This window comes from Canis lupus, chromosome 11 (genome assembly GCF_048164855.1).
Source record: "Canis lupus baileyi chromosome 11, mCanLup2.hap1, whole genome shotgun sequence".
Classification (NCBI taxonomy): domain Eukaryota; kingdom Metazoa; phylum Chordata; class Mammalia; order Carnivora; family Canidae; genus Canis; species Canis lupus.
In genome coordinates, this window is record NC_132848.1 from 27,223,440 (window position 1) to 27,250,577 (window position 27,138).

Genomic DNA, 27,138 nt, shown 5'->3' on the forward strand with positions numbered 1-27,138 from the left:
ATAGAGATAGAAAGTAGAGTAGATCTTATCAGGGACCAGAGGGAGGAGAAATGGGGAGTTACTGTCTAACGGGTAGCGTTTCTATTTCGGATGATGAAAAATTCTGGAGATGGATAGTGGTGATGGTTGCACAACATTGTGAATGCACTTGTTGCCACTGAATTGTACACGTTAAGAATGGTTAAAATGGGATCCCTGGGTGGCGCAGTGGTTTGGCGCCTGCCTTTGGCCCGGGGCGCGATCCTGGAGACCCGGGATCAAATCCCACGTCGGGCTCCCGGTGCATGGAGCCTGCTTCTCCCTCTGCCTGTGTCTCTGCCTCTCTCTCTCACTTTCTCTGTGTGAGTATCATAAATAAATAAAAAAAAAATTAAAAAAGAATGGTTAAAATGCTAAATTTTATGTGAAATATATTTTAACATATACTTTAACCCCCACCCCCGAACCCCTCTCCTTTAGGTGTAGCTGTGCATGCATGAGAGTGGGAGTATGTGTAGGGAGGGCACAGATATGCTGTTCCACAATGAAGGCAGGTGTTCCCCACACGGATGCTCAGACTTCAGTGATGGTGGAGATGTGCTTTCTGGTGGGTGATACAATAACCAGCTAGGTCATTCAGCTCCTTCTCCTGCAGTCATATTTGTAAGCATAGGAGAGTCATTCAGTCATTAAGAAAACGTTATATTTTAGGGGGATTTCCTGGGTGGTTCAGCGGTTTAGTGCCTGCCTTTGGCCCAGGGCATGATCCTGGAGTCCTGGGATCGAGTCCCGCATCAGTCTCCCTGCATGGAACCTGCTTCTTCCTCTGCCTATGTCCCTGCCTCTCTCTCTCTCTCTGTTTCTCATGAATAAATAAAAACACAGAGACAGAGAGAGGCACAGAGGGAGGAGAAGCAGGCTCCATGTAGGAGCCTGACACGAGACTTGATCCCAGAACTCCAGGACCACGTCCTGAGCCGAAGGCAGCTGTTCAACTGCTGAGGCACCCAGGCGTCCCTAATGCCTAATTTTTTAAAGAAACAGCCTTTCTAAAACTTCAGGGCACACACATTTAATTTTTAAATTATTTTCAGTTAGGGAAAGCTTGTAGGTATTTAAATTTTTCTTCTGCTATAATTTCCAAAGCATTTTCTATCTTAATAAAGCTGTGTGTTCTGTAATATGTAGTAGGATAAATACACTGGACTAGTAATCAGATTCTGGCCCAAGTTTTTATGTTATCAAGTCACTGAACCTCTTCTACTCTGGTTTCCCAACTGAGAATGAAGGGATTGGATGTGTAAACTTCCAGGGTTTAGTTATAAAGTTTTAGTCATTTTATTGGAATTTTTCTAAAGCTAGTAATATAAAAGATTAGAAGAACTTTGTTTATAATACCGTTCACATAAAAATATAATTCATTTCAGTGTAGCATAAGACTGGATTCTAAAGGGGCTTAGTCAGTGGATGACTAAAACAACTTTTTTATAAGAAGGTCTCGTTTAGAAGTCAGTTTCAAAATGCATTCTCTGACAACATTGAACTAAAATCCTGGATCTCATTTTGATGTTAATAATTGTAAGTAAATTGTCATTATCTTATATCTTCTTTCTATTCATCTATTTTTAAAAGATAACTCATCACTGTGTAGGAGTTGGCTTTTTCTGTTATGGCTTCCCTAGAAATACTTCTGCTTTAGTCTTTCTCCCTTAAGTGCCTTTTCCTGAGAATAAAGGATTGAGTTCATACCTTTGCATAATGATTTAGAGAGTATTTTAAGCTTGGCATGTTAAAACCTGGCTGACTCCATTAATATGTGGACAAACTAGCACATTAGAATATTTTTTAAGTTCCAAGCCACAAGTTGTGCTTTAAATGAACATGGGCATGTATACAATTAATATTTAAGCCTTGGATAGCACAGACATTCAAAATGCCCGTTGCCCTGGGTGACTGGTTTTCAGCAAGGCTCTTGCTTGCCCTGCACATTTCTTCCTCTGCTTTGAACAGTGCCAGGAGCAGAGTCAGGAGAGGGTTTATTCCTTTGGCGCTCTGCTACTCTCTGCTTTCGGCAGGCAAAAAGGCTGCTGTTTTACTTCTTAAACTCCTACCATATGGAAAGTTTCTATAAATAAATCTTGGATTTATGATTGGACTTCTAAATTTGTAACCTCCACGATCCATGGCTAAAGCCAATATAAATACCTATTTAAACATGCAGACTGCATACAAAGCTGTGGCACTATTTCCCTGAGAATGGTCTCCAGCCACAATATCTAAATTATCAATTCAGTTAATTTTTTCTGTCTCAGTTGGCATGAATGAAGACCTCATTTTGTTGTTAAGCAAAAAGTAGTGAGCCTGGTAGTTTTTAGTGAATCCACTTTGACTTTTTATTTTCACTTTGACTTTTTGTACATGAATTGTTGGCATAGTTATATAGCAGATGTATTCATGAAAATGTAGAAGTGCATGAGATTTTGACAAACGATCATTTAAATGTACTAAAGGAACTGACGTTTTAGAGGAATCCTTTTATTATTTATTTTGTAAATTTGGGTCAATGGTATTTCAGTCAACAATACTATAACGGGCACCTGTTATGTGCCAGACACTGTGTTAGGTCTTAGGGCACATTGAGTTGTATGAAAGATGATTCCTGTTCAGACAAGTAAGAGAAAAAGAAAGAGGAAACGTGGGGACAATAAAATGTTTTATCGCTCTAATGGAAAAATGGACAAATGCCATGTGAGTGTGGTGGAGAGGCAAGTAGATTAACTCTGGGGAGTTGGGAAAGGCTTTAGAAAAATGTTTCAATTGAACCTTTAATAATAAAAATGATTTCTAACTAGCTGTAGTTTATTGAGTGCCTACTGTTTACTAGGATTAGTTAATGCTACCTACCAGGGAAAGGGGTAGGGGGGCATTTTATGCAGTAAGAAAACTGTGGAACTATCAAAGATTGTATATCCCAGAAGTAAGAAGTTTGGTACAGCTAATGGAAAGAGGAGGGAGATCAGTGGCTGGGTGCTTCAGATTATGAAGGACCTCAGATACACAATGTGTCCCTGCCACCCTGTTTTTGGTCACATTTCCTTGCCTGAAAAGCCTTTCTCCCCTCTTTGCTGATGTACCTTTTTTTAAAGGTCTGGCTTTTATGTGAAGCTTTCCTCCCCTTTTGTCAAAGCTTATTGTTTTTACTGAATAGTTGTACAAGAGAGTATACCTCATAAAAGGGCATTCCATTTTTTTTAAAGATTTTATTTATTCATGAGAGAGACACACAGAGAGAGAGAGAGAGAGCGCGAGTGAGACTGGCAGAGGGAGAAGCAGGCTCCGTGCAGGGAGCCTGATGTGGGACTCGATCCCAGATCTCCAGGATCAGGCCCTGGGCTGAAGGTGGCGCTGAACCGCTGAGCCACCGGGCTGCCCAAGGGCATTCCATTTCTTGAACCATTTCTTGTAGTATAGTCTGATCTCCCCAACTAGTTTCTCTTAAAAGACAGGATAAATCCTCTTTAGCACCTGGTATAGTGCTCAGCACATTGTGAGAACTCAAGAAATACATAATGAATGGATGAATATGGAACATTTGTAGATATATCAGCTATTGAGACAGCCCAGCTACAGTGGTCGAGATCACCTACATTTATTTAAAAGGCATTTCTTAACACCAGTAAGAGCAATTTCCAGAGGTATAGTTCAGTTGTGATTTGGATGTAAAATGACTTAAGAGTAATCAACTCACAGGGTTGTTGAAGATTAAATTAGAACATTTAAGTGCTTAGAACAGTGCCTAGCATATATAGTAAGTGCTCAGTCAAGTGTTACCTATCACTTAGCTCCACCTATCTGGGCATTTTTGCCAGTGACAGAACTCAAAGACTGTTGTAGGCATGAAGAGGATAGAAAGGAGATAAACAGCTTCATACCTTTGAAACCAAATGCCCTTTAGGAACTGGAAGAACTGCTTATATTGCATGAACTTTTATTTTTCTGTTTGTGTTTTAGTGATCGAGGGGTATGGTTGGCATGGAATTGAATTTCATCTGTCTGTGGGAGTTGTAAACAAGGTAGGTTCCAGGTTTATTTACATTTCCCTGCTCCTTTCCTAAGCTGTTCTGTTAATATTTACAGTTTGAATTATAGATCAGATTTGATTATTGTTTAAGGATGCACTCTCATAGCCCTGTGACGGTCAGTCTTCTAATGTTGTGGACTACATACAGTATCTTGTTAAAATTTATTGAATGCCGAGAAACAGCATAACCAGTTACGCATTTTGGTGGTTGTATTGCAGAACCATGAATTCACACATGTGTATACAAACCGTGATCCAGTCCTTGGAGGGCAGAAGCTCTTGTATTAGAGCCATTGTGTAAACTGACTTGGGGTAATGGGCTAACTCTTCTGGTCACTTTAATGTTCTGTAGCTTATGTGAATAGTAGACTAAATGCAACAGAGGGCCTGTTTTGACAGTAGCCAGGCCATCATGGTAATTATAAATTTTGTTACTGGTGACAGAATCTGTCTATCTGCAACCACTAAAGTTTGATTTGACGGTAACATGCTTGTGTTCCTATCTTAAGTTCTGGGCTAAACAAAAATACAGCAGATATGGTTTTGGCTCCTGTATCTGTCTTGTGTCAGATGCCTGCAGAAAGCTATAGATGGCAGCTTCACACAGCTCTGCAAACCTATTTCCGTCAGAACATTTCCTGTCAAAGTAAGGTAGTGCTGGTTCACCTAGTTCTAGTTTTCTGTGTTCTTAGGTATGTGGAGATCCCATTGCTCATGATTGCAGGAAACTTGGATCACTCAGAGAGTGAACTTGATAGCCAAAAAGATGGTGACACTACTCCCTACAATCCCTCCAACCAGGAATCCTATGAACTTTGTAGAGGGTCCAGAGGTTGCTGACAATCTTGGATTCTTGTACCTGCAGGTAGAACAGCAAAAATTCTTGAGATTCCTTGCTCTCAGTTACAAAGAACAGTAATCATAAATATGTTGCTACAAGGAAAAACAGTTGAGTTACTTTTTTTTTTTTTTTTTTAAGTAAGCTTTATGTCTGATGTAGGGCTTGAACTTACAACCCTGAGATCAACAGTTGCATGCTCCAGCAACTGAGCCAGCCAGGTGCCCCATTGAGCTACTTTCTGTAGCAAAAGGAACATGGTCCTTGGAATTGACACTGCTGCCTAGGAAGAGAGGTAGAAGAGTTGATGAAAGTTTAATTTCCTTCATTATCATCTGGAGGCCTGAATATCATGTCTGGTCTGGATGGTCACTCAGGAAATTATCTTCTTTCTGTTTTCCTGCTTTTTATTGGGGATAGTATAAATAAGAACTATTTCATGGAAATACTGTAAGGATTAATGGAAAGGAAAGAAACTAAAATTTACTGAATGCCTAAGGATTAGGCATGCTACTGTAAATTTTCACAATGTGTTCTTTTATTGAAACATACAAAGTTCATTGATATTGTACTTTTTCAAGTCTAAGTGGATGACATCATGGATATCACTTCCTTGAACTATTCTGATCTTTTTTGTAGCCACTTAGAAGGAAGAGGTTTAGATATTGATACATGTTACTTCATATATGTCTGCTAGAACCTTCTTTTATGAAGGAAAAAAAAATACCTACATGAGTTAATGGAATTTTTTTGTTTTTGTTTTTATCTGGAAAATAAAAACAGAGTTGCTACTGATTTAGCCAAAGGCAGAAAGGAGACTAGCAGATCTGAAATTAGAGACACCTTAGCTGTTTTGGGAAGTTGAGACTCTTGAGCCAGGCTTTGCTGAAGTCAGAGTAGGTTAATATTTTCATAGCTCAAAGCAAATGTGAATTGTGGTTGTTTATAGGTGCAGTTTTGCTTGGTCTCTGTAGTTGCACATGGGTGAGTAAAATACAGTGCTGCTGTGTTGGGCAACTTCTGCAAAAGCCCCTGAACCAATGCAAATTAAACTTCTCCAAAAATACCAAAAAATTCCCCATTTGGATCTTTTGCTGGCTGAGGGAATTGACTGTTGTCATCTTGCTGGTAAAGAAATTGTCATACATTCTTTTGGAATGATTCTAGATTTGATTTTCTGCTTTAAAATTTCCTCTTGAAATTCTTCTCTGATAGGAGATACCATCTCTACATCTCAGACATATGGGATTAGAATAAATTGTTACCTCTCTCCCAGGTGATAGGAAATTAAGGTGGAGTATTTTTTCCCCTGATTCCACATTTAATGTCTCCAAATCTATTGTCTTTTTACTCTTAAAATAGCTTTTGTGGTCTTAGCAAGGTTTATAGAGAGTTACCTAGTGACACAATACTGTCCTTTATTGGGCTGAAATGGAAACATTAATATTTCTTAATATGTGACAATTTTCATTTTTATTTTCCTGTCTATAGAATGAATTGTTGTATTTTTTCTCTTGGCTTTTCTTTCTTCGGTCAGGAACTCTAATAACAAAATTCTCCCTTCTTGCTTCAGCAGACAAATACCACTTTTTTTTTAAGATTTTATTTAGGCTCAGCGTTTTGGCGCCTGCCTTTGGCCCAGGGCGCGATCCTGGAGTCCCGGGATCGAGTCCCACGTCGGGCTCCTGGCATGGAGCCTGCTTCTCCTTCCTCCTGTGTCTCTGCCTCTCTCTCTCTCTCTCTCTGTCTATCATAAATAAATAAATAAATAAATCTTTAAAAAAAAAGATAAAAAAAAGATTTTATTTATTCATGAGAGACACAGAGAGAGGCAGAGGCATAGGCAGAGAGAGAAGTAAGCTCCATGCAGGGAGCCCGACGTGGAACTCCATCCCGGGACTCCAGGATCACACCGTGGGCCAAAGGCATGTGCTCAACCGCTGAGCCACCCAGGTGTCCCACAAATACCACTTTTTAAGTAATAGCTTTATTGATGTGTAATTTATATACTGCAAAATTTGCCTGTTTAAAGTGTATAAGTCAATAATTTTAGTAAATTTGTAGAGTTGTGTAACTATTACTATACTCTGGTGTTATATTCCCAGCTCCCCAAAAAGATCCCCTGTAAGACTCTTAACCATAGGAAACAAACTGAGAGTTGCTGGAGAGGATGGGGGGATGGGATAGCTAGGTGATGGATATTAAGGGAGGCACGTGATGTAATGAGTACTGGGTATTATATAAAACTGATGAATCACTAAACTCTACCTCCAAAACTAAAAATACAGTGTATGGTAATTAATTGAATAATAAAAAAGATCCCTCGTAAACATGACTTTCTAACTTTATATCCTATACAAATTTTGCTAAGTTCTGTATCAGATTTAATCTTCTTCTGACAGAGTTTTCCCATTGCTTATTTCCCTCCTTATTTTTGTATTAGTTGCTTACTGCAGGTCAACTGTCTCTCTCTGCCTGTCTCTTTCTCTCTCTCTCTGTCTCTCTATCTCTCATAAGTAAATAACTAAATCTTTTTAGTTATTAATCTTTTTTTTTTTTTTTTTTTAATTCATGAAAGAGGCAGAGAGAGATGCAAGCTCCCTACAGGGAGCCCAATGTGGGACTTGATCCCTGGACCCTGGGATCATGCCCTGAGCCGAAGGCAAATGTTCAACCGCTGAGCCACCTAGGGGTCCCAAAAGTGTAACCTTTCTTGAATAGTGGCTTTAGATTTTATTTGAAGTTTTTTTTTTTTTTTTTTTTTCCTTGAAAGACTATTCTATAATACTTCAGGCCTTTCAATAAAAGCTTTAGTATTTGGGCACCTGGGTGGCTCAGTTGGTTAAGCACTTAACTTTTGATATCAGCTCAGGTCATGATCTGAGTTGTGAGATCGAGCCCTGCATTGGGCTTTGTGCTCTCAATAAATCAATCTTATCTATCTATCTTTCTTTCTTTCTTTCTTTTCAATAAATCTTTAAAACGAAGTTCTTGTGTTCTTGGTTTCCTGTTTACTTATTTGTTTTTAAAGGGAATCATTTAAAAAAATAAAAAGAATTAAGGGAATCATTTATCTGGTTATTTTTCTTTGTATATGTAGATTAGCTATTTGCTAATTGGAGAATTTTTCTCTGTACATGAATGTTCAGTTGCTTAGTAAATAAGGTAAATGAATATACTAGTACACACGGACTTTTAAAAGTTTTTTATTTTTAAAGATTTTATTTTATTTTTTTAAAAGATTTTATTTATTCATAAGAGAGAGAGAGAGAGAGAGGGAGAGAGGCAGAGACACAGGCAGAGGGAGAAGCAGGCTCCATGCAGGGAGCCTGACGCAGACTCAATCCCGGGACTCAAGATCACGCCCTGGGCCAAAGACAGGCACTAAACTGCTGAGCCACCCAGGGATCCCCCAAATATTTTATTTTTAAGTAAACTCTACATCCAGTGTTGGGCTTGAACTTATTATAACCCTGAGATCAAAAGTGGAATGCTCTACTGACTGAGCCAGCCAGGTACCCTGAACTTTTAAAAGTTTTATTGGAGAATTAATAAATTCAATAAATTATCTGTTTCAGCATAGCAAATTATTCTAAAACTCAGCAGCTTACAACAATAATAAGCGTTATCTCAGGGCACCTGGGTGGCTCAGAGCATCTGCCTTTGGTTCAGGTTGTGATCCCAGGGTCCTGGAATTGAGTCTCAAATCAGGCTCCTTAGAGGGAGCCTGCTTCTCCCTCTGCCTATGTCTCTGTCTCTCTTTGTATGTCTCTCATGAATAAAATAAAATATTAAAAAACCAAGAAACCAAAAACACAGAACAACATTGTGTCATATAGTTTCTGTGGCTCAGGAATTTAGGAGCAGCTTAACTGAGTGATTCTGGCTTTGAGGTTGTATTCATAATGTTTGCTGGTGCTCTGGTTATCTAAAGACTTGACTGGGGCCAGAGGATCCATTTCTAAGCTTACTTACATGGCTGTGGCAGGAGACCATGGTTTCTCACTGGCTATTGGCTGGAGGCTTCATTTCCTTTGCAGATAGACCTCTATGTAGGATTGCTTGAGTGTTATCATGACAGAGCAGCTGGCTTCCTTCTACAGCTCTCTCTATGGATTTGGTTGTTCTAGGTGTTTCATATAAATAGACTCATACAACATATGCTCTTTTGTAGACTGGCTTCTTTCACTTAGCCTCATGTTTTCAAGTCTCATCTATGTTGTAGCAGATGTCAGAACTTCATTCCTTTTTTTTTTTAAGATTTTATTTATTTATTCATGAGAGACACACACAGAGAGAGAGGCAGAGACACAGGCAGAGGGAGAAGCAGGTTCTCTGTGGGGAGTCCAATGTGGGACTCCATCCCAGGACCCTGGGATCACGGCCTGAGCTGAAGACAGATGCTCAACCACTGAGCCACCTGGGTGCCCCTGAACTTCATTCCTTTTTAAGGATGAATAATATTTCATCGTATGGATATACCATATTTTAAAAATCCATGTATCAGTTAATGGACATTTGGGTTGTTTCTAGCCTTTGGCTCTTAAGAATAATGCTACTATGACTATTTGTGTACAGGTTTTCATGTGGATGCATGTTTTCTCATCTCTTAGGTAATATACTTAAGAGTTGAAGCCTATATATTTTTATCCCTCTGTGTTACTGTAGTAGAATTCTAACTGGACTTGTCACCTCTTTAAATTGCCTTTCACTTGGCTATCCAGGTGATTTTGCTGACATGGAGATTTAATCACATCATATCTCTTTTTTTTTTTAAATTTTTTTTTAACTTTTATTTATTTATGATAGTCACAGAGAGAGAGAGAGGCAGAGACACAGGCAGAGGGAGAAGCAGGCTCCATGCACCGGGAGCCCGACGTGGGATTCGATCCCGGGTCTCCAGGATCGTGCCCCGGGCCAAAGGCAGGCGCCAAACCGCTGCGCCACCCAGGGATCCCACATCATATCTCTATTTCTCTGTTTTCAGTGGCTCCTTGTAGCTTTCAGGAAAAAGTCCAAACTCACCTTATCACACAAGCCATTTATGATCTGGCTCCTGCTTTCCTTTAAGTTTTTCCTGCTGTACTTTTCATTCTTGTTCACTTAACTTCAGCTGATGACATGCTTTTTCCTATTAATGTTTTCATGCTTCTACCATTGTCTCAAACGGTTAATTACTCTCTTTGAATAGGAAATAACTACTTGTTCTTTAGAAATCATCTCTGGTCCCATTTGTGGTAAACTTTATTTTCTTTGTTTAATTTAAATTAAACCTGTGCTCTTACAGTACCTTTACCATACTGCTTATCACACTATTCTCTGGACATTGATTCCTGTTTGCTTCTCTAGATAGACTGCAAAAACCCTGAGGAAGAAGCCATATCTTCTTTGACTTAGTATCTCTAGGCCTAATAGTAACACACAAAAGTAGCTAGTATCTATTGGGTTGTTTAGTATATAGATGCCAGGCAATATTATAGCATTTTACATTTGTTGTGTTACCTAATCTTCTACAACAATCCTTTAAATTAGGTACTATTATTGCCTTCCCTTTATTTTTTAATTTTTAATTTTTTTTTAGAGATTTTTGTTTATTTGAGAGAGAGAGAGTGACAGAGCAACAGAGAGCATGAGTGGGGAGGAGAAGGAGAAGCAGGCTCCCCACTGAGCAGTGAGCCTGATGCAGAGCTTGATCCCAGGACCCCAGGATCATGACCTGAGCTGAAGGCAGACTCTCAACTGACTGAGCCACCCAGGTGCCCCTATTATTTTCCCTTTAAAAATGAAAATATCAAAGCACAGAGAGATTGAGTAATTTGCTAAAAGTTACACAAATAGTAAATGGTAGACCTGGCATTTGGTAGTGCTGGGATTTGAACCTGCACGCTCTGATTCCAGGGCCTTTGTTCTTATTTGTACTGCTGCCATAGTGTCTGGCACATAGATATTTAATAAACATTGGTAGGTGAGTGAACACTCATTGTTTCTGCATGCAGAACTTTGCTTACTTGGTTCCTGCCAATACTATGTTTGTACTTGGGGTTATAATGACAGGAAGATAGAGGTTTGAGTCACGGTGGTCTGAATTCCTGTCCTGCCCCATGACTTCTGCTTCTTGATTCATTTCTTTTCTTTTCCTACTTTTACTAAAGAGAATGATTCTTTTTTTTTTTTTTAAGATTTTATTTATTTATTCATGAGAGACACACAGAGAGAGGCAGAGACACAGGCAGAGGGAGAAGCAGGCTCCATGCAGGGAGCCCAACGTGGGACTCAATCCTGGGTCTCCAGGATCACGCCCTAGGCTGCAGGTGGGGCTAAACCACTGCGCCACCAGGGCTGCTTGAGAATGATTCTTTTTTTCTAAAATTTATTTATTTGTGAGAGAGAAAAGGGGGAGGGGAGAGAACATGTGCTCCAGTGCAAGGCAGAGGAGAGAAGGAGAGAGCGAGAATCTGAAGCAGACTCCTTGCTGAGAGTGGAGCCCAATGCAGGGCTTGATCTCAAGACCCTGAGATCATGACCTGGGCTGAAATCAAGAGTTAGGTGCTCAACTGACAGCACCACCCAGGAGCCTCACCAAAGAGAATAATTCTGTTATTCTGCCTTAATTCCTTAGGTAATACTTACATTAAGATTCCTGAGTTTTGTGTCTTGGATTATTTTCTGCTCCAGTCTTTTATTTTGATGACATTTAAACCTTCAGAATAGTGTTAAGAATGGTAGAGTGGTCAGCAATATACCCTTTTGACTAAATTTATCAATTTTGAACATGTTGCCACATTTTTGTGTTCTCTCTCCACACACACATACATGCATGCATACATGTACATGCATACATGCACACATATTTATATTTTGCTGAAACATTTTAGAGTTACTTGCAGACATGATACTTTGCTCTTAAGTATTTTGGCATTGATTTCCAGAGAATAAAGAGATTTCTCTTACACAACTGCAGTACAGTTAGTATACTCAGGAACTTTATTTAGTATTGATATATTATCATCTAATGTACAGTCTATATTGTATGTTTCCCTGGTTTTAATAATGTTGTTTACTTTATGTTAAAGCTTTGAGATCTAGAATTCAGTCAAGGATTACATTGCATTTAGTTGTCCTGTCTCTTACCCTAAAACAGTTCCTAAAGCCTGGTTTTAAGAAGGGAGAGGTGTCTTTCATGACATTGACATTTTGAGAGATGAGCTGTTTTGTAGACTATTCTTCAATTTGAATTTATCTTTCTCCTCCTGAGTTGCTTCAGGATAAATATTGTAGGCAAGATGTTTTGTCTTTTTTAGTGCTGCACATCAGGAGGGCCACAATGGTAGTTTCATTAAATCTCACGTTAAATCTCACTTTGGGTTAAGTTTCTGTCTGCCAGATTTACCCAGTGGGTAGGTGCCTTTTCTCCTTTGTAATATATAATTGATTAGAGTAAAAATTATTTTTTAAAAATATCTTTTGTACATAAGTAACATATGGTTGTCACAATTAAATGCCACCTAGGCAACAAACTAAACGGGCTAACAGTGTTTTAAAGTTGAGTATTGGGGGGCAGCCCCGGTGGCTTAGCGGTTTAGCGCTGCCTTCAGCCCAGGGCGTGATCCTGGAGACCCAGGATCAAGTCCCACGTCGGGCTCCCTGCATGGAGCCTGCTTCTCCCTCTGCCTGTGTCTGTGCCTCTCTCTCTCTCTCTCTCTCTCTCATGAATAAATAAATAAATAAAATCTTAAAAAAAAATAAAGTTGAGTATTGGGACATTTGGGTGGCTCAGTGGTTGAGTGCCTGTCTTTGACTCAGGGTGTGATCCCACGGTCCTGGGATTGAGTCCCACATCGGGCTCGCTGCATGGAGCCTGCTTCTCCCTCTGCCTGTGTCTCTGCCTCTATTTCTCATGAATAAGTAAATAAAATCTTAAAAAAAAAATAAAGTTGAATATTATGTGCAAGGTAATATGTACAAAATGGAGTTCACAGGTCATTTAATTTGAGCTTCTTTGTAATGTGAACTTTTAAGTACAGGGTTTTTTGTTTTGTTTTGTTTTGTTTTTTTTAAGTACAGAGTTTAAATTTGATTGCTGAAGAGCCTTGGGTTGAAAATCTAGTTTTTTTTGGTTGTAGGAATTTTTGCTGAGAACTTTTTCCTAATTGTACTTTAGTGGAGTATTAACATTTTTCATAGTTTTCAGACAAATTCTTTCCTGCTTTTATTAATTTTATTTTTTCCCACTTATTATTTTTATTTATTATTTTTTTAGATGGGGTAGGGGCAAAGGAAGAGGGAGAGAATCTTAAGTGGACTCCACACTCAGTGCAGAGCCCAAGGCTTGATCCCCAGACCCTGAGATCATGACCTGAGCTGAAATCAAGAATCGGACGCTCGGGGCAGCCTAAGTGGCTCAGCGGTTTAGTGCTGCCTTCAGCCTAGGGCCTGATCCTGGAGACCCAGGATCAAGTCCCACATCAGGCTCCCTGCATGGAGCCTGCTTCTCCCTCGGCTTGTGTCTCTGCCTATCTCTCTGTGTCTCTCATGAATAAATACATTAAAAAAAAATCTTAAAAAAGAAAAAAGAATTGGACACTCAACCTACTGAGCTACCCAAGCACCCCTCTTTTTTTGCTTTTAAAATCTCTTTCTCCCATCTTATGTGTGCCTTGAAACAATACAGCCTTTAGTGAGAACTCTGGCATTAATCTGAATTTGAACCCTGGCTCAGCCACTTAATCACTAGGAGATCTTGTACAGGTTGTTCAACTTCTCTGTACCTCAATATTCTCCTCTCTGTAATGGGGGAAATAATAATGCCCTCATAAGCTTGCTGCAAGAATTGAATAAACATTTGCTACTTTCTGGTCACAAGTATTTAGTAAGTGTTACATATTCTTTTCAATCTGATAAAACTGGTCACATATAATTCAGTGACTTTTCCCTTAAATCTGTGCACTAGACATGTATACATAAACATATAAAATATACTTGTAGACTTTGTTCAAGGAAATAATCTTAGATATTTCTTCTCTAATTCTCTCCTTTCTTTGTGAAATTTGGCGGAAATGGAGATAAAGATTTAACTTAGAAGGCTTGTAGAATCCATACGTTAATCTTTTTTTTTCTTGGATGTTTACATTTGCTGCATACCATTTTTAAAAATAACAGCCAAGGACTGCCTGTGCTAGGAAAAAAATGGTAAATATTCTCTTTATTTCGGGCTATATGATCTTAATGCTACCTTGGAAATAGTTAAATTCAAGGCACTGGTAGCTGGCTGACATCTCTGCCCTGAATTCGAGGCTACAATTCATTATGTGACAATCAGTTGATCTAAGGAGAGTATCAGCTAAATTTTTTAGTGTTTCTTAATGGCAGAGGTACCGTATCTCCAGAGGGTAATTGGAAAAGTATGGGACCATTTTTGGTTGTTGCAATGTCTATGGAGGAGGGAGGATATACCACTAGCATTTCGTGGTCAGGGACCAAGGATAACAGTCCAAAACAAGAATTATCCACCACAAATGCCATTAGCATTGTTCAGACACTGAGCTACTTAAACCTAAAGGCTTAGTGAATTGATAGATACAATTTTATTTTATCTCAGTTATTAAAATGGATTGTTGTTTAAGGCGGGACGTTTTCTTTTTTTTCTTATTTTTTAAAGATTTTATTTATTTATTCACGAGAGACACAGGGAGAGAGGCAGAGACATAGGCAGAGGGAGAAGCAGGCTCCATGCAGGGAGCCCAATGTGGGACTCAATCCCAAAACTCCAGGATCACACCCTGAGCCAAAGGCAGAGGCTCAACTGCTGAGCCACCCAGGTGTCCCCAGGCAGGAAGTTTTCTGAAAGAATATTTCAGAGCTGTAATATATACTCTCTATTCTTCAAGGAGAATTAGGCCATATTTTCTCACTTGGGGGAGAGTAAGGTATTTTACTGGAAATTCAGAAAGTATTGCTATGCATTGTAAATATGCATCGATTGGTGTTTAATCCCTAAAATTTGGAGTAGTTAAATGGTTAAAATTGGGTGGTGGTAAAAGAAAATTGATGTTACATTTCTTTAGTAATCTTTGTATCTCCATGATTGGTAGAAATAACATAATTTATGCCTGGCATTCTAGCAATGCTTGAATATTGCTCGTACTGTTCCTTTTTTTTTCTCCAGTGACCAAATGATGTATTTTTTTGGTAGATCAATAAGATTATATTAAGAATGTAATTAAACTTATTGTGGCTTGTTTCACTTGAGCCTAATGAAGGACTTTGACAAAGATTTTAGGGAAGGTAGTAAGTATTCTCAGCTTCCAGGCAAGGATTCTCAAGTATTTTTGGCTATGACTCATAATTAAGAGACATATTTTATATTGGCACCCAATTGTATGCATAAGCATACAGATACTTGAAACAAAAGTTTTATGAAATGATACCCTTACTACGTGTGGTACAATCTGATAGTTTTTATTTTAATTAATCGTAAAATGTTGATCTTGGTCTTTTTCTTTTTCTTTTTTTAAGATTTTATTTACTTATTAGATAGAGCCAGAGAGCACAAGCTGGTGAAGGGGGGATGGCAGAGGGAGAAGGAGATGTGGGGATCCTGGGATCATGACCTGAACAACTGAGCCATCCAGGTGCCCCTTGATCTTGCTCTATGAAATTGATTTTGTGACCAGTGTATTTTTTTTTTTTTGTGACCAGTGTATTACAAATTGCAATTTGAAAAATTCTGTTGTAGGATATATAATGCAAGCTTTAAAATAATGTCCCAATTGTGACTTTTTTTTCTTAAAACTTATTATAAGAACAGTTAAGATGAGATCTGCCCTGTTAACAGATTTTTTAAGTGCACAATATAGTAATGTTATTGATCAATATGCACGATGTTGTATAGCAGATCTCCAGAACTTACTCGTCTTGCATAACTGAAATTTTATACCCATTGATTAGCAGCTTCCTCTTTAATCTTCTCCCTTGTCCCTGACAACCACCATTTTATCCTTTTCTTATATGAGTCTGACAATTTTTAAAAAATATTTTTATTTATTCATGAGAGACAGAGAGACATAGGCAGAGGAAGAAGCAGGCTCTCTGCAGAGAGCCTGATGCGGGACTCAATCCCAGGAACCTGGGATCACGACTGGAGCCAAAGGTACTCTTTTCAGTACCTGGTATAAGTGAAACCATGGTATTTGTGATGGTATTTGTCCTGGCTTATTTTCCCTAGCATGAAGTCTTCAAGATTCATTTGTGTTGTTGCATATTAGAGGAATTCCTTCTTTTTTTAAGGCTGACAAATAATTCCAATGTATGTATATACCACATTTAAAAAAATCCATTAGTCTATTAGGTTGTTTCCACATCTTGCCTGTTGTGAACAGTGATGCATTGACATGATAATGGTACTTCCTCTTCAAAATCCGACTTCAATTATTTTCGAAAAATACCCAGAAGTAGGATTGTTAGATATTATGATGTTTTTATTTTTAATTTTTTTGAGGAAATTCCATGCTGTTTTCATAATGGCTACCATTTTGCATTCCCACCAACAGTGTACAAGTGTTCTAGTTTCTCTACATCCTTGTTGTCTTTTGTTTTCTTGATAGTAGACATCCTTACAGGTATGTGGTGGTAACTCATTGTGGTTTTGTGCTATTCTTTGGGGAATGTCTATTCAAGTTCTTTGCCTGTTTTGAAATTGGATTATTAGTTTTTTTGCTATTGAGTTGTAGGAGTTCCTAATATATTTTGGAGATTAACCCCTTTTCAGATATGTGGTTTACAGATACATTATTCTCATTATATAGTTTGCCTTTTTCCCTCTATTAATTGTTTCTTTTGCTGTGCAAAAGCTTTTTTAGTTTGATACAGTCCCATTGGTCTATTTGCTTTTGATACCTGTGCTTTTGGTACTATTTCTGTGAAGTCACTGTCATGACTAATGTCACGAAGCTTTTCCCCTATGTTTTCTTCTGGGACTTTTATAATTTGAGTCTTACATTTAAGTCTTTAATCCATTTTGATTTGATTTGATGTATGGTGTAAGATGGGTGTCCAAAATCATTTTTTTAAAGGTGATCTTTTTTTTTTTTAAGATTATATTTATTTGACAGAGAAAGCATGCCAGTGGGGAATCTGATGTAGGGCCCTATCCCAGGACCCTGGGTCATGACCTGAGCCCAGTGCAGATGCTTAACCAACTGAGCCACCCAGGCACCCCCATAATCATTCTTTTGCATGTGGATATTTAGCTTTCTTGAAATCGGGAAATGTAATGCTTCCAGCTTTGTTCTTTTTCAAGATTGTTTTGGCTCTACGGAGTTTTTTGTTATTTTATATGGATTTTAGGCTTGTTTTTTTCTCTGTGAGAAACACCATTGGGATCTTTTCTTTTCTTTTCTTTTCTTTTCTTTTCTTTTCTTTTCTTTTCTTTCTTTTCAAGATTTTATTTATTTATTCATGAGAGACACAGAGAGAAAGAGAGGCAGAGACACAGGCAGAGCGAGAAGCCGGCTCCACACAAGGGAGCCCGATGTGGGACTTGATCCCTGGTCTCCAGGATCACACCCTGGGCTGAAGGTGGCGCTAAACCGCTGAGCCACCCGGGCTGCCCACCATTGGGATTTAAAAAAAAAAAAGATTTTATTTATTTATTCATCAGAGACACAGAGAGAGAGAGAGAGAGAGGCAGAGAGACACAGGCGGAGAGAGAATCAGGCTCCACACAGGGAGCCGGTTATGGGACTCCATCCCAGGACCCTCGGATCACACCCTGAGCCAAAGGTAGACGCCCAACCACTGAGCCACCTAGGCATCCCCACCATTGGGATTTTGATAGGGATTTCATTGAATCTGTTAATTGATTTGGGTAGTATGGACATTTTAATAATACACAAACACAAATCCACAAACATGGGATGGCTTTCCATTCATTTGTCTCTTTAATTTCTTTCATCATGGTGTTATAGTTTTTAGCAAATAAGTCTTTTACTTCCTTAAATTTATTCCTTAGTATTTTATTCTTTCTGATGTTGTTGTAAATGGGATTCTTTAACTAATTTTTGTTTTAGATCATTTATTAGTATATGTTGATTTTATATCCTGCAACTTTACTGAATTCGTTTATTAGTTTTAACAGTATTTTTCTTTTTTTTTTTTTTTTTTTGTAGTTTTTGGGATTTCCTGTGTATAAGATCATGTTGTGTCTGAAAATAGGGACAATTTTACTTCTTCCTTTCTGATTTGGATGCCATTTATTTATTTGGTTGTTTACTTACTTATCCTTGCTGCATTGCTCTGGTTAGGACTTCGAGTATGTTAAGTAGAAGTGGTGAGAGTAGGCATCATTAACCTGTTCTTGATCTTAGTAGAAAAGTTTCAGTATTTTACCATAGAGTATGATGGGCTTTTTTGTGTATGGCATTTATTATGTTGAGGTCATTTCCTTTTATTCTTAGTTTGTGGAGAGGTTTTTTTTTTTTTTTGTTTTTTGTTTTTTGGTGGAGAGTTTTTATTATGAAATAGTGTTGTATTTTATCAGATGTGTTTTCTGAATCTATTGAGATGATGTGATTTTTTTTTTTTAAGGTTTATTTATTTATTTTTAGAGAGAGCCTGTATGTGAGCAGGGGAAAGGGCCCAGCGAAAGGGAAACAAGCAGACTCCCTGCTGATCGGGGAGCCTGACATAGCTGAAATCGAGTCAGATGCTTTAATTGAGCCACCCAGGCAACCCAAAATGATCATATGGTTTTTACCCTTCATTTTGTTAATGTGGTCCATCATATTAAGTAGTTTGTTTATGTTGAACCATCTTTGCATCGCAGGGATAACCAAGTTTGACTGTTTCTATCTGCTCCACTCTTACCTCTTTCTTGGACTTCTCCAGTAGCACCCTAATTGCACTCTCCATTTCCTCTCATGCTTTGTTCCCCCCAGCTCTGTCCTCATTCTTGCTGTCTGAATGATGCTTTATTTTATTTTCTAAAGGTTTTATTCATCAGAGACACAGAGACATAGGCTGAGGGAGAAGTAGGCTTCCCTCAGGAAGCCCGATGTGAGACTTGATTCTAGAACCCTGGGATCATGCCCTGAGCCAAAGGCAGATGCTCAACCACTGAGCCACCCAGGCATCCCTGAATGATGGTTTAAAAAGTTCTATGGCTATTGGGTTTTTTTTTTTTGTTACAAATTTAACTTATGTGATTTTAAAAAGTTTCTATTTTGGGATCCCTGGGTGGCGCAGCAGTTTGGCGCCTGCCTTTGGCCCAGGGCACGATCCTGGAGACCCGGGATCGAATCCCACGTCGGGCTCCCGGTGCATGGAGCCTGCTTCTCCCTCTGCCTGTGTCTCTGCCTCTCTCTTTCTGTGTGTGACTATCATAAATAAATAAAAAATTAAAAAAAAATAAAAAGTTTCTATTTTAATAAAAATTTAAAAATCCAAAGTTAAAGTGGTTATCATTGACCTCAGATATCTAGAGCAAGTTGTACCATGGAACTCTGTTGCTCAGTAGTATTGAGGCCTAAACAGAATCTCTCATCTCTGTTTCATTTGCCATCTTTATAATCCTGCTATGTTCATTGTGATTCCAGTGCATTGCCTGGCCTGTTGTGCTATTCTTCCTTTCAGATTGGCAGAAATGATAGCTGGTCTAGATTTTGTTATAATTTTTTTTTCTTTTTTTGTAAACCAATATGAGGAAAGATTTGTCATTTTAAAAGACTTGAGTACCTGGTTTGCTAAGTCAGAAGAACATTCAACTCTTGGTCTCTGGGTCATGAGTTCCAACCCCACACTGGGTGTAGATATTACTTAAATAAAATTTAGGGGGAAAAAAAGGCATCAAAAGACAAGATAGCATGCTGAACCAAACAGTCCAGAATCTTCCTCATCTATTTTAATTATTTACAGAAAAATAATATGATAATATGAAATGCTGAATTGGAAGTCAGGAGGTTCTCCTCTTGCCTTTGCCACTAATTTGGTGACATTGAGGAAATTGCTTATAACTCTTCTGAGCTTTTACTTTCTTCATCATCTGAAATCATTGGATACTCTAGGTTTTCTCAAACCCTAAAATTCAGCAATTCTGCCATCTTTTTGACGGTTTTTTGTTTGTTTGTTTTTGTTTTTGTTTTCTGTTTTTTGTTTTTGACGGAGTTTTGAGTCTTTTTTTTTTTTAATTTTTTATTTATGATAGTCACACAGAGAGAGAGAGAGAGGCAGAGACATAGGCAGATGGAGAAGCAGGCTCCATGCACCGGGAGCCCGACGTGGGATTCGATCCTGGGTCTCCAGGATCGCGCCCTGGGCCAAAGGCAGGCGCTAAACCGCTGCGCCACCCAGGGTTCCCTTTGACGGAGTTTTGAAACAAAGTCTTCTTTTTCCTATTTTGCCATGCTAATTTTTGCCCATCTGTTGTGATCTGAAAGGAAAATAAATTTTAATCTGTTATACTCAGTTATTGTGATAGATAATTCCAGAATTGTGATTATAAAATAGTTTGGGCATCTAAGTACTATACAAATGACAAATTATTATATACCACCACAGGGATGAAAAATGTAGTTAAGTGGTCCCTGCCTGTGTACTTTCTGTGAACTGCTCTGTGGTCATGATTGTATGATCTACTTTAGAGAGCTTTTGGATCTGTCCTTTACTATGCTTTCCTTAAGTTGCAAGACTAGTTTCTTGTAGTATTCTCTTTGTATTATGTTTTGTGCCTTGAGTGTGTATAATTCAGCCAGAGGTAGTAAAGCTGAGGAATTCATTGCTTTGAGGGTTGGAAACCTTCCTCTTTCATCCCAGGGCAGTTTTGCAGGAAAATTTAGCACCAGAAAAGATAAGGTTACCAAAGTTTTATAGCTGCCTTATTCGTGAACTGTGCCCCTGGTGTCATGGGGGAAGCTATGGTTTCCTTATTACGCATTTTGTTCTTTACTAGACATTGTAGCTCTTTTTCTAAGATGCTGGTGAGGTGTCTTGTGACTATATTTGCATTCAGGTTTTTGGGAGCACTGGTAGACATCTGTTAAAGTCCTGTGAAAATAGGCAAAACATGATCCTGGTGTTTGGTTGTTTTTTAAAAGATTTTTATTTATTTGTGAGAGACACACAGGCAGAGAGACACAGGCAGAGGGAGAAGCAGGCTCCCTGCAAGGAGCCCGATGTAGAACTCCATCCCGCCACCCCAAGTGAAAGGCAGAGGCTCAATTGCTGAGCCACGTAGGCGTCCCCCCCCCCTTTCTTTTAAAGATTTTTATGTATTTGGGACACCTGGTGGCTGAGCGGTTGAGCGTCTGTCTGCCTTTGGCTCAGGGCATGATCCTAGAGTTTCAGGATCGAGTCCCACATTGGGCTCTTTGCGTGGTGCCTGCTTCCTTTGCCTGTGTCTCTGCCTCTCTCTCTGTCTGTCATGAATGAATAAATAAAATCTTAAAAAAAAAAGATTTTTATTTATTTAAGATCCTGGTGTTTTAATCAGGTAGAGTTGTTCAGTGGCCCTTAGACTCTTCAGGCTCTTTCACAGTGCTATATATAAAAGGCTTTTTATCTCATTTAGTAAAAGAGATAAAATATGTGCCCTAAACTCTGTGAGCTGCTTCAGTCCAGTGAGGCACTTGGCATTGCAGTATCTAACTAAGGGCGTTGTGTTCAGCTTTATTACCATCAGCCTTTTTCAAAAGAAAGAACAGTGATGTGCATACTGTGTGGCTATCTAACTAATGAACTGAGTTTTGGGCAAGTATAGTTGTAATATCAAAGGAGCTTATGGCATTCATATGTTGTTACGTCAGTTTTACCCCTGGTTTGTGAACAAGTTGTGCCTTCCTAAGGGAGTTAGACTGCCTTCTGTAGTAAAGGTGTGTGTGTTTGTGCGTGTGTGTTTGTGACAGTTAAAAGTTTTATTAAGTAGCTAAATTGAGGAAAATGACCTAAAGAAGTTTTTAAGACTGTGAATAAGAATACATTGATGAATTTCTCTGCAGAAAGTAGATAAATGGTTGTTGGGGGTTGGAGGAGGGAGGTAATGGAGAGTGATTACTAACAGGTATGGAGTTTCTTTTTAGGGTGGTGAAAATGTTTGTGGAACTTTGTTAATATACCAAAAATGACTGAATTGTATGCTTTAAAAGGTTGAATTAATGGTATATGATTTCTGTCCCCCCAAACTGTTATTTAAAAAAGGACCAAATTATTCATCTGAGTGATATTTACCTCCTTTATTGAGTAGAACAATATAAAAAATTAAAAATTAAAAGATTTTAATTTTTAAGTAATCTCTGCATCCAACATGGGACTTGAACTTACAACCCCAAGATCAAGAAGTGTATGCTCTACTAAGCCAGGAGTCCCAGAACAATATGAAAATCTGAAACATGGGATGCCTTTTTTCTGTTTAAGATTGATTGGTATGTATGTATGTATGTATTTATTTATTTGTTTATTTGAGAGAGTGAGCAAGCAAAGGAGGGCATGAACAGGTAAGGGGCAGAGGGAGAGGGATAAGCAGACTTCCCACTGAGCAGGGAGCCCAACATGAGGCTTGATCTAAGACCTGAGCCGAAGACAGATGTTTAACTTACTGAGCCACCCAGGCGTCTCTCAGATGCCTTTATTAAGGATACTCTATATAATCATTTTCCTAAAGGCTTATGCTAACTTGAAGATCATGATTATGAAGAAAAGTCTCAGTTTTGTTGAGATTGAATGTGAAATTTTATGTTCGGTAGTATATGACTTTATGGGTGAACACAGGAAAGGAATAAGTTGTATATTGCATAACTGTAATCTAGAAATAGAAATATTACAAAGAGAAAGCCTATTTGTCTAATAAAACTAAAAATTGGGTCATTTATAAATAAGATACTATTTCAAATACTTCGATTTGTGCAAACTTCATAAAGTTTAATAGTAGAAATTGTTAAGGCCTTCGGTAAGTGAAACCGTAATACACTGTTGAAGGAAGTGTAATTTTTGGCAAGATTTTTTGAAATATATATATCCTATAAAAGGGATCCAAGGAGCCTTGGGTTTATACAAAAGGAAACATGTATTAGCATTTTTATTTTAGTTATATTTGTAATAGGAAACACTTGGAAATGTTCCAACAGTAGAGGAATGAATAAGCAAGCAGCAGTATTTTAATGCAGTTTATTACATAACAGAGAATGGACTAACCAGATTTCTGTGTGTCAACATAGATAAATCCTAGAAACATTATGTTGAGGGGAAAAAAAGCAAGTTACGAAAGGTTGAAAGTGATACAACTTAAGAATGTTAAAATAAAACAATGCTGTGTTGTCTATGAATCCACACATGAATGCTACAAAATTATTATTATTCTGAAAGATGTATTTGAGAGAGAGAGAGAGAGAATGTGTGCACATGCACATGAGCATGCCTGAGTGGAGGAGCAGAGAGAGGGAGGGAGGGAAAGAGAATTCCCAGCCAACCTGAGCTCTGAGCTCAAAGTGGAGCTTGATCCCAGGACCCTGAGATTGAGACCTGAGCTGAAACCAAGAATCGGATGCTCAACAAATGTGCCACCCAGACCCCCCTGCAAAATTATTTTTTAAAAACCCCTGGGTTAGAAGGAGATAAATTAATTTCACTAGGATTTTTATTTCTGTAGGGGGGGCAGAGAGGACAGTGGTATGAGCCGGAAACCAACTAACAGGTTTCTATTTCATAAGAAAATCTGAAGCAAAAATGGTATTAATAATTAATAATTGCTATATTTGGGTTATATTATTATGTTATTTCACTTTTCTGTATTGTAAATTCTTTCATAACTGAAAATGAAAAAAAGAAAAATTAAAACATTATATGACATTATTTTTTTTTTATGACATTGGTTTTTAAATAACCAGCTGGCTTGTACATTTTTCCTCAGATGTTTTCGTATTAACTGTCATAGAAATAATTCATTCTAAAGGTCATGAACATTAGTTTTTTAAGAAGTGCAATGTAAGTGATGTGGATTATATCATATTTTTATTTTAAAATCCTCTCATCCATATTTTGATAGTTTTTTTTCTTGATTGGAAACTGCTTGATCAATGCAAGAACACATTATTGTGTTCTTGGCATGATTTAGTACTTAATTAAACATATACAGATTTTAAAAAAACAAAGTTAAATTAAAAAAAAACAAAAAAATAAAAATAAAATAAAAAAATTTAAAAAAACCCCAAACATACACAGGTTTTTATGTTTTATAATTAGGACTTGGCTTTTCCTCTGTGCAAACACCTGTGTAGTGGTAGTGTGAGAATGTTGCCAGCAAGTATTCCCTTCAGATTCTTTTACAGGCTTTGATTCTAAAGAAGGCTATAGACGAGTATGGTGTTAGCAGGCACTTACAAAATTGTTTGATGACTTAAAAGTTTATTGCTATTAATATTATTTTAAATAAACATTTATTGTTTATAGTAAGAGTGTAAATTACCATATGGAAGTGTTCTTTTTGAAGAGCTTCTTGGAGTACAACTTTTTAGAACTGAACAATGGAATGAGGGATAGATGACGATATTTATTTTAGCTACTCATCTTAAATCTGAGATAGCACAAGATATGCATGTCTTTATAAGACTTGGGGATTCCTTAGTATTTATCTTTTAAAGAGCAGACTTGAGGGCAGCCCTGTGTCTCTGCCTGTGTCTCTCTCTCTCTTTCATGAATGAATAAATAAAATCTTAAAAAAAAAAAAAAGAGCAGACTTGACTTGATATTCTCTCTAATACCAGTTTCCTTTCTGCCATTCTTAAAGGAAGAGATGTTACTAGGGTCTCTTCTGTTTATTATGGAAAATGTTCCCTTCCTTGTTTGCTTTTTTCCCAAGAAATGATTGAGTTTTTATATATATAGATTTTTTAAGAAATATTTTATTTATTTATTCATGAGAGACACAGGCAGAGGGAGAAGCAGGCTCCATGCAGGGAGCCTGACATGGGACTTGATCCCAGGTCTCCAGGATCACACCCTGGGCTGAAGGCAGGCGCTAAACCACTGAGCCACCCAGGCTGCCTGAGTTTTTATATTTTATTTTATTTTATTTTATTTTATTTTATTTTATTTTATTTATTTATTTTATTTTATTTTTTTGTTTTTATATTTTATTTTATTTTTTAAAATTTTTTTAATTTTTTAAAATAAATTTATTTTTTATTGGTGTTCAATTTACCAACATACAGAATAACATCCAGTGCTCATCCCGTCAAGTGCCCCCTTCAGTGCCCGTCACCCATTCACCCCCACCCACAGCCCTCCTCCCCTTCCACTACCCCTGGTTCGTTTCCCAGAGTTAGGAGTCTTTATGTTCTGTCTCCCTTTCTGATATTTCCCATTCATTTCTTCTCCCTTCCCTTATATTCCCTTTCACTGTTATTTGTATTCCCCAAATGAATGAGAACATATAATGTTTGTCCTTCTCCAATTGACTTACTTCACTCAGCATAATACCCTCCAGTTCCATCCACGTTGAAGCAAATGGTGGGTATTTGTCGTTTCTAATGGCTGAGTAATATTGAGACCAGAAGAACTGTGGAACAGATCAACAAAACCAGGAGTTGGTTCTTTGAAAGAATTAATAAGATAGATAAACCATTAGCCAGCCTTATGAGTTTTTATATTTTAGATTGAGTTTCAAGTTAGACTTGCCTCTAGAGCAATTTTTAAAATTGAATTATAATTGTATAATTGGTATTAGCATTATGTTAGTTTCAGGTGCATAGCATAATGAGTTGTTAATTTGCATATGTTTCAAAATGATTGACAGTAAGTCTAGATTACATCCATGACCATATGTAGTTATAATATTTTTTCTTATGATGAGAACTCTTAAGATTTACTCTTAGTAACTTTTTTTTTTTCAAGATTTTATTTATCCATTTGAGAGGGGTTAGGGAGAGCACATGAGCGCTAGAGCTGGGGGAGGGAGAAGCAGAATCCTCACTGAGCAGGGAGTCCAGTGAGATGTGGGGCTTGATTCCAGGACCAGGATCATGTCCTGAGCCAAATGCAGGTGCTTATCCAACTGAGCCACCCAGGCACTCCTCTTACTAATTTTCAAATATGTAATATGGTATTATTAACTGTAGTTACCATGCTATACATTTTATCCCATAGCTTATTTTATAACTAGAAGTTCATACTTTTTGACCCCCTTCACTCATTTGGCCTACCCTCCACCTATGGCAGCCAGCAATTTGTTCTCTGTATCTATGAGCTTTTTTTTTAAATTTTTTTTAAGATTTTATTTATTTATTGGAGAGAGAGTATAAGCAGGGGGAGCAGCAGAGGAAGAGGGAGAAGCAGGCTCCTCACTGAGCAGGGAGCCCAATGTGGGATTCGATCCCAAGACCCCAGGATCATGCCCTGAGCTGAAGGCAGCCACTTAACCAACTGAGCCACCCAGGTGCCCCCTATGAGCTCCTTTAGAAAAAAATTTTTTAAGTAGGCTTTACACCCAATGCGGGTTTTTTTTTTTTTAAATTTTTTAAATTTAAAAATTTTTTTTTATTTATGATAGTCATCACAGAGAGAGAGAGAGAGAGAGAGAGAGGCAGAGACATAGGCAGAGGGAGAAGCAGGTTCCATGCACCGGGAGCCCAACGTGGGATTTGATCCCGGGTCTCCAGGATCGTGCCCTGGGCCAAAGGCAGGCACTAAACCGCTGCGCCACCCTGGGATCCCCCAATGCAGGTTTTGAACTCATGACACTGAGATCAAAACTAAGCTGATGCAGGGTGGATACTCAATCAACTGAGCCAGTTAGGCACCTTTCTCCTTTTAAAAAATGTAAAAAAAAAATTTAGATCCCTCCCCTTCAAATAAATAAAATCTTAAAAAAATTTAAAAAATTTTAATTCTACTTATAAGGAGATCATATGGCATTTGTCTTTCTCTGTCTTATTTCACTTAGCATAATGTCCTTAAGGTCCATCCAGGTTGTTGCAAATGGTAAGACTTCATTCTTTTTTTATGGCTCAGTAGTATTTGTGTGTGTATGTGTGTGTATCATATGTTCTTTATTTATCCATTGATGAACAGTTAAGTATTTCTGTGTCTTGGCTATTGTAGATAATACTGCCGTGAATACAGACATGCTTTTTTGAGCATGCTTTTTGAGTAATACTCAAAAGTATTACTTTTTGAGTTAGTGTTTTCATTTTCTTTGGATAAATACCCAGAAGTAGAATTGTTGTGTCATATGGTAGTTCTATTAAAAATTTTTTAA

At 37.9% G+C, this 27,138-nt stretch overlaps 1 protein-coding gene across 3 annotated transcripts in view; it reads left to right on the forward strand.

Annotated features, from left to right (window-relative positions):
* The window catches only part of MRTFA (myocardin related transcription factor A), a 198,047-nt gene that overhangs the window by 30,137 nt on the left and 140,772 nt on the right, over positions 1 to 27,138 (forward strand). For 2 of the 3 annotated variants that reach the window (XM_072843821.1, XM_072843823.1), the window contains exon 1: positions 4,812 to 4,925. In XM_072843821.1, the coding sequence (XP_072699922.1) occupies positions 4,827 to 4,925 (99 nt within the window). In that variant the 5' untranslated portion in view covers positions 4,812 to 4,826. Of the gene's footprint in view, positions 1 to 3,990; positions 4,053 to 4,811; positions 4,926 to 27,138 lie in introns of those variants that run through there. The other variant, XM_072843822.1, reaches the window with a different exon arrangement.